Genomic DNA, 8,231 nt, shown 5'->3' on the forward strand with positions numbered 1-8,231 from the left:
TCATCTCTCCTCTTTCCTGGACACCTTGGAGGAGTGCCATGCAGTGGACCTGAGGAGGGAAGGAGAGGGAGGGGAGGAGGGGAGGGAAGGAGGGGAGGGAGAGAGAGGAGGGAAAGAGGGGAGGGGAGGAGAAGAGGGAAGGAGAGGAGGGAAGGAGAAGAGGGAAGGAGAGGAGGGAAGGGGGGGAGAGGAGGAAGGAGAGGAAGAAGGAGAAGAGGGAAAGAGGGGAGGGGAGGGAAGGAGAAGAGAGAAGGGGGGAGGGAAGGAGGGGCGGGAAGGAAGAAGAGGGAAGGAGAAGAGGGAAGGGGGGGGGAGGGAAGGAGAAGAGGGAGGGAGGGGAGGAAGGAGAGGGAGGAAGGAGGGGATGGAAAGAGAAGAGGGAAGGAGGGCAGGGAAAGAGGGGAGGAAGGAGGGGATGGAAGGAGAAGAGGGAAGGAGGGGAGGGAAGGAGAAGAGGGAAGGAGAGGGAAGGAGGGGAGGGAAGGAGAAGAGGGAAGGAGAGGGAAGGAGGGGAGGGAAGGAGAAGAGGGAAGGAGGGGAGGGAAGGAGAGGAGGGAAGGAGAGGGAAGGAGGGGAGGGAAGGAGGGGAGGAAGGAGGGGATGGAAGGAGAAGAGGGAAGGAGGGGAGGGAAGGAGAAGAGGGAAGGAGAGGGAAGGAGGGGAGGGAAGGAGAAGAGGGAAGGAGGGGAGGGAAGGAGAGGAGGGAAGGAGGAGAGGGAAGGAGGGGAGGAAGGAGAAGTTTTTCCAGGAGATTTGGTCAGAGAAAGGAAATCTCCTACTGCATACTTCCTTCTAGGGTTATAGACCATTATTATATCTGGCTGATACCGACCGGCCAATTTCAGATTTTTAAATATCATCCGCCTCCGACATGATGGAGATTCCTCTCTAGAAGCAGCTCCTAAATATTTCTGTATCTGATGGCTGAGCAGAGGAATCATTCCAGTGTTGTGTGGGAGGATTTCACCCAACAGATTCAGAGGTATCAGTCTGTAAAAACCCTGCAGTGCAATCTTATTTTGTCATGTTATTTACTCATTTAAACAGTGTTTTTGTAAATTAATTCTTCATTTAAAACACAGTTAAGGTTTTTCCCTCCTTAAGGAGCTGCTGCTAACCCTAAAATAATGTCATTAGTCTGGGTTTCAGTGGAGAGTTTTCGTGTCCCATGATGCTCTAAATGCTGCTTCAGAGGTTTTTCCACCCTGACAAGAAGAAAATACTTTTACATATTACTTGATTATGAAAATGCTCAAATTCCAAGGTAGGCAGGTCTTCAAAATCCCATTCGGGCTACTACCTACTAACGAGTATGCTGAAAATTAATGCTAAAATAGTAGAAATTTGAGCTTTCAGATGCACCGTTTACTGACTGATGTGAAAAACACACAGGGTTTTTACACACTTTCCATTTTAAAACTCCATACTTTTCAAGACCTTCATTTTTTTGGACGATGCAGATTCACCACTTGGTGTTTTATACGTCTGACTATACAGGCTGAAAAGATCACTGATCCTTAACAACACACACAGTCAGTTTCAGAATCAAGCAATGTGCAGTGTGAGGGTGAGTTTATATCATTTCTAAGATCAAAGTGAAAGAGTTTAGTGTTGCTCCCCTATCAAGACGACAGCACTGATCATCTAACTTCTCGTGTCTCACCTGATGAAGGTCTTGAAGGCGGCGCTCTGAGGGTTGATGCACAGCGGCACTCGCTTGCCCTGCTGGTGCTCCGTTATGAAGCGATGGATTAACTCTGATGGAGGGACAAAAGGGAAATATATCAAAGCACGGGCCACCAGATTTAAGAACAGTTTCTTTCCCTGGGCCATGAGCACACTTAACTCCAACAAGCATTGAATGACCACTCACGGGCAATATGATGACTGTCTTTCTAGGGCAATAATTACATTTATTCTAGTGCAATAAGTACTGGGGCTGAACAATTAATCAAAATTTTATCAAAATCACAATATGGCCTACTGCAATTTTCAAATCGCAGGAGGTGCTATATTTGTTAAAATGCGAAATGTGTGTCAAAATACCATTTTAAATTAAATATTGTGGTGCTGCAGAGATGTCCTGGCCTACACATCATATTCTACAGACTTAAGAAAACATCTTTGTTTGGTACAGATCCCCGCAAAAATCACACCATAATCATTTTAATACATTTTTCAATGAAAATGAGAATAATGATGTAAAAATTATCATTCCCTCTAATATCGCAAATCATATCGCAATTGACGGGTGACGTATTAAATAATCACAATTAGATATTTTTTCGAAATCGTTCAGCCCTAATAAGAACACTTATTCTAGTGCAAATTACATTGTATTTATTTATTTTACTTATCATTTTAGAACCTGTGTTGTTGGCTGTGGATGTTTGTTTGCTGAGGTTGTTTTGTTTCTGTTTTGTTTCCCTGTGTCTTTTAATTGCACTGATCAGGAGTAGCGCTCCTAATTTCGTTGTATTCTGTACAATGATAATAAAGGCTTTCTATTCTATTCTATTCTAAATATATGCATTATGCTAGAAACCTTATGTACAGTAACTGAGCCCATTGAAAACTAGAAACAGCTTTCAAAATGCTGCCGTTGTTTTTCCTGCCTCTGCTGCCTCTCATTGCTGTTTTGAGGATAAACATCAAGGTGGAAAAATAGTGGAAGACTGACACAGTCGGGTGGCCGGTGCACCAAGAGCAGTTACACTGTGTATAACTTTTTGTTTGGAGTTTGGAGACACCTTGCTTTTTTCTAAGTATTATATTATTTCTCTGTTATTTTCCAATTAAGAAGTAAGGGGAAAAAAATGTCTGCAATGCTTTTATTAACATAAAATCTTTGGATATATTTATTCAACACTCAGCATCATGTTCATCAAATTTGTATGAACAAAATTCCTCACACCAGTGAGAAAGTGTTAAATAAATCCACCTGCCTTGGGAGAGACATGGTGTGTGTGTCGGCCTCTATTTTGACACTGACCTCGCCTGTGTTTTCATAAACCACCTTGTGTCAGATCATAAAAGGCTTTTTAGGGGGGGGGGGGGGGGTAGCTGCTTACTTCAAACTGAGAAGTAAGTAACTGTCCAGTGACTAAGGAATCATCATTTTGTATCTAGGGAATCATATCGTGATGATATGAGGATATTGTGATACACAATTGCGTGGTCTAAATTGATGACAAGCAAAAACAACTGACAAAATGAGTTATGCAACATTTTAGGGAATATTATTTGACATTTTCAGTTTAGTTTGACATCACACTTAAAATCACCATGCAGCTCAATGGGTTGAACATTAATTTGAATATTTAATAGGGATGGGACGATATATCGAAATTCAATATATTGCAATACAAAACTTTGGGGCAGAAAAATGAATCGCAATATTATTCCCATTTTTCATCTGCTGTATTAATCACAAATGAGACAGCTTGACCATCACAATTTCACCAGCTCTGAATCCAAATCATATCACGAAATTCCACCCCATCACCCCATCACCCCGCGGCCCGTACCTTTGCCCTGCCACACGGACAGCAGGCTGTTCTCGTAGCTGTGGCTGAACGGTCGCTCGGCCGGCGGCTCGAAGTCTCGGGTGTAAACTCGTCCGCTGGGAACCGAGTAGCAGCACTGACACATGCAGGTGTGGTAACGCAGCCGCCCCTCGTCCAGGTACGGGTGGGACAGGGCGTCGCTGCCCGAAATCCGTTTGGCCTGGACGTGAACAGAGGAGGAGGATGAAGTCACTCGCTGGCTGGACTTTACAGCCGAACCGATACCATTTCTTTTTAGAAATAATATCATCCGATCCAAGTAATAATCAATTTACACTCATACAAGCTGCCTGGCATTGGCCTATTGTAAAACAATTATAGGAACAAGTGCGTCAATTTAATTTATTTATTCATTGGATCAGTGGTTCTCAACAGGGGGTCCGGGGACCACCAGGGGTCCTTGAGGGGGTTCCAGGGGGTCCCCAGCAAACTGATGAATTGTTAAACTTCACTATTATTTCATTTACAAGAAGTGAACACAATTAGAGAATGTAGAAGAATGGCTGTTTTGATCATAGTTTCTCTGTTATCTCTCTACCTACAACACAGATAGTCATGGAATTCTGGACAAAATCATATCTAACAATAAACTATTCTCAGATTTGGGTCCAAGACAAAAAATCTCATCAAATGGGGGTCCGTGGCCCTAAAGTGGACTAAATTAGGGTCCTCGATATGAAAAAGGTTGAGAATGACTGCATTAGATCCAATTATGCGGTGAACACTGTATAACATTTTTTAATACTGCTCAAACAGCTTACTGTCGAACTCTCAAAAACAGCTTATTCACAATAGATTAACAGATAAAAACAGTTTAGGCTGCGTTCACACACAGCGTTTTTTCCCCGACAGCCAGCGTCCTTTTCTCATTGAAAACAATGGGAAACGGCCGCAAGGCGCACAAAAGATGGCTGCTCCCGAAAAGCACTGCAGCCGCCGTTTTTTTTTTCGTCAGTTTTTTTTTCGCTTTCAAAAGTCGAGAAATGTTCAACTTTTCAGAAAAGTGCCGGGTGACGTGAAATGCTTTTTCCCAGCCGACCAATCGCGATGACAGAGACGCTGGCCGTTTCCCATAGCAACAACAAATATGGAGAAAGTGAAAGTACCGGTGGAGAAATTGGACGTTGTAATAAGTGAATTTCCGTTAGCGCAACAGCGATCATAAGGGCAGTATGGATTATACTGGACATGTATTGGAAAAATCTGGTAAGCCTTTGCTTGTTGCACAACACTGTTTTGTCTGGTAGAAGAGCTAACCAGCTGCTAACCAACGCTTTTCCCACATCAAAAAACGCTGTGTGTGAACGCAGCCTTATTCAGAATAGGTCTGTTAGGTCCTGAAGTGTTTCTGTCTGCATCATCTGCTCTCACCGGATCAAACACCAACATCCGACACAGCAGGTGCACCGCCTCGTGAGTGGCTCCGTCAGAAAGCATGTAGAGCACAGACAGCGACGGCTGGGAGGAGAAAACATCAGAGCGTTAGAGACAGACAGCAGCTGCACATCGAGAAGTGGAAATGTTTCCTACAGGTTACTATTTATTTATTTATTTATTTATTTATTTTATTGTTTATTTTTGCAGGGACAGCGCACAATTAAAAGTAATTGCACCAGAGTTAGCTGGTAGCTAGTTTACATCTGTTGTCCCTGGGCAGGTAGACCAAAAAAACAACCACAGAACAACAAATACAACACTAAAGGTGGTGGCGGGCAGGTAGGAGAGGCACTGCTATGGTTTCAGTAAATCTATCTGTGGTCGGCCACCAAAGATGAGTCTGTGTATGGGATAGGGTTCGACTGATGTGGGTTTTTGAAGGCCAGCACTGATATTGTTCTATTGAAGCTGCTGATAGCCGATACATTCTGTGCAGCCGATCTATATCTTTATATTTGACCATTTTTGTGACCAAAACATTCCCAAAAATTGCAATGATTCAGTGTTTCCCCCAGAATCATACACTTGTCAGGGTGGAACAGCCTCTGAAACAGCATTTATAGCCTCATGGGACACTAAAACTCTCCACTGAAAGCCACACTAATGAAACTCTTTCAGGTGTGTCAGCAGAGTGAGGCCGGTTTCACAGACAAAGTAGTGAAGTAAAATCCTCCCACACCACACTGGAATCGTTTATCTGGTTAGACATAAGTTAATTTGCATGTTTGATTTGAATGTGGATTTTATCGTGGCATGTAAACATCCAAGTCAGATTTCTTTCGGTTTTTATTTTCAAACTGCGCATGTCGGTCAACAGACAGCAACGTTGTCCCGGATGCTGCATCTACAAAACAAACAACATGACGCAGTGCGGGACGGAGGCAGAGAACGGCCAAGGCTGCTCATATTTTTTTTTAGCTCATTATCTTGAGGTTATCTTAATTATTTTGTTATCTCCAGATAACAAATGAGTTGTTTTGCCAAGCGTAGTAAGCCTGATGGTGTTGCTAATGTTTAGAAAGAGTAAAGTGGAATAGACATTGTCAGAAAGAGAGATCACAACTGATCAACACATTCAATCAAGGTATGGATCCACAATCAGTAACGTACTGAAGTCGTGATCTGATCGGGAGAAAAGGAGATTTAAAAAAACATATATGAGCAGCCACAGCCGCTCTCAGCTTTCATAGTGCAGTGACAAGTAATGGATCGATTTTTTAAATGAGTCCAAAAACCTCGTTATTAGAGAAATTGCGTTACTTCAATATCGACTTAAGCTCATTACTCCCAGTAATCGGGGTATTGGTGTGCATGTAAACATACTCAGTGATTTCCTACATTTCCCAGAATGCAGCCTCGCCCCTTTCGCTAAACACAACCTGTCTCTCTGCTGCATTGCATTCTGGTCTCTCTCCTGCTCCTGTGGGTGGAGAAATTGGTCTCTCTCCTCTTCTACGATGGATTTCTCCTTGTATGATTGTTCTCTAGAAAGATGCCCTCGCTCTTTGATTCTGAACGTTTACCGTTGTTTTAAAAAAATATATATATATATACCACCAAACAGCAAAATAGACCCAGATTGACCACAGAGTTTTGTCACCCACCGGTTTGTGGGGCCCCCTCAGGATGTGGGCTCTGGCTCCTTCGCAGGCAGACGCCATGGCAGAGAGGGGCGGAGTCCCCAGCAGGTCTGTGATCAGATCCAACTGGAACACAGGAAGAGACAGAGGACAGACACCATGTTAAAGAAAATCTGATGTTGACAGCGTGGACGATTCTTATCCTGTTTACTGTGCTGAACAGCTCAGCTGCCAATGCACACACACAGGCAAATCTGCACATTCAGCAGATTATCTAAAGTGGATATACTTGATACTAGAGCTGGGCGGTAATTCAATGTGTGGAATCATATTGTGATGATATGACGATTTTTGGGATATCCTGACACACAATTCTGCTGTCTAAACTGATGATAACATTTTTGATTTGACAAACTGAGGTATGAAACATTTTAAGGAATATTATTTGAAATTTTCTGAATTTGAAATTCATTCCATATCAAAAAAAATATATTTAAAGAAATCCTTATGATTATCATGATTTTATTTTCAACCATATCGTCCAGCCCTACTTGATGAGGAGCATAGCTTTTTTTTTTTTTTTTTTTTTTACATGTGTGGCCTTCTGTAGACTTGATGTGAATTTGTGATTTTGCACATAAGCTATATATTTTTTTTTACATATTCTCTCCCATTTGTACATATTGCATATATCTCAATACTTGTATGTCACATATTCATAATTCTTATTTCATTCATTACTTCATGCAAGTATATCTGAGCAAAATAACAGCAGTCAAACATTCTGTGTATGCATATGAAAATATATACATACACAGAATGTTTGACTGCTGTTATTTTGCTCACCCTCACAGCGCTGTAACTCATTTTCCTCTGCGTACTTTTCATTCGTACATTTCCGCCTCACATGTTCTTGAAATGTTGGAGTTGTTGTATTATGTTAGTGTGAGGTTGATCCGGTCTCACCTGCTGGATGGGACTCTGGGCCTGGAAGAGGATGCGTCGGCCCAGCAGCTCGGCGAAGATGCAGCCCACTGACCAGACGTCGATGGCGGAGCCGTAGTGCCGGCTGCCCATCAGCACCTCGGGGGCGCGGTAGTACTGCGTCACCACCTCCTGGGTCATGTGGCGGGACGGGTCCGGCTCCTCCACCCGCGCCAACCCGAAGTCACAAATCTGACCGCAGGGAGAGGAAGATGCAAGAGACGAGTTGTTATTTTGCTGCCTTTACGCACTGGTTCGGTTTCATTTCACACGGCAGAATCTCAATTACTTGATCAATGAAGCAGTCATTTCCTTCATTGGTCAGAAATTTGGGGCAGTAAAAGACTTTCTTCAGAGTTGTTCCAATACCGATACCAGTATTGGAAATGCCTCTGATACAGCCTAAAATGCTGGATCGGGTATCGGCGAGTCCACGAGTCTATGCACCGATCCGATATCACATAATTTATTAGCCCCAAAAAAAATCAACTTTAAAAGTAGTTTCACCCGGATAAAACGGCCGTTTTCCCGGAAATCTATATTTATATACTAAATTTATACTGTTACTGTACTATTTAAAATGTCTTTATTTTACTAAATTGTGGCTGCACTTTAACAGTTTTTTAAAGGAATTGTTATTTATTCCTAGATTTATTTATTTATG

The 8,231-nt window shown here is 42.7% G+C and overlaps 1 protein-coding gene across 1 annotated transcript; it reads right to left on the minus strand.

Annotated features, from left to right (window-relative positions):
• LOC139655635 (serine/threonine-protein kinase NLK2-like) lies at positions 1-7,759 on the minus strand (the record flags this gene model as incomplete). Its single annotated transcript, XM_071533087.1, has 6 exons — positions 1-49; positions 1,664-1,757; positions 3,528-3,726; positions 4,938-5,024; positions 6,608-6,709; positions 7,550-7,759. Coding segments are annotated over 6 exons (741 nt in total), but the record flags the coding sequence as incomplete, so codon positions are not given.
• Positions 7,760-8,231: the final 472 nt, after the last annotated feature.

This window comes from Centroberyx affinis, unplaced genomic scaffold (genome assembly GCF_046629955.1).
Source record: "Centroberyx affinis isolate AG114_WGS23_722 - 3 ecotype Tasmania unplaced genomic scaffold, CSIRO-AGI_Caff_v1 ptg002320l_1, whole genome shotgun sequence".
NCBI lineage: Eukaryota > Metazoa > Chordata > Actinopteri > Beryciformes > Berycidae > Centroberyx > Centroberyx affinis.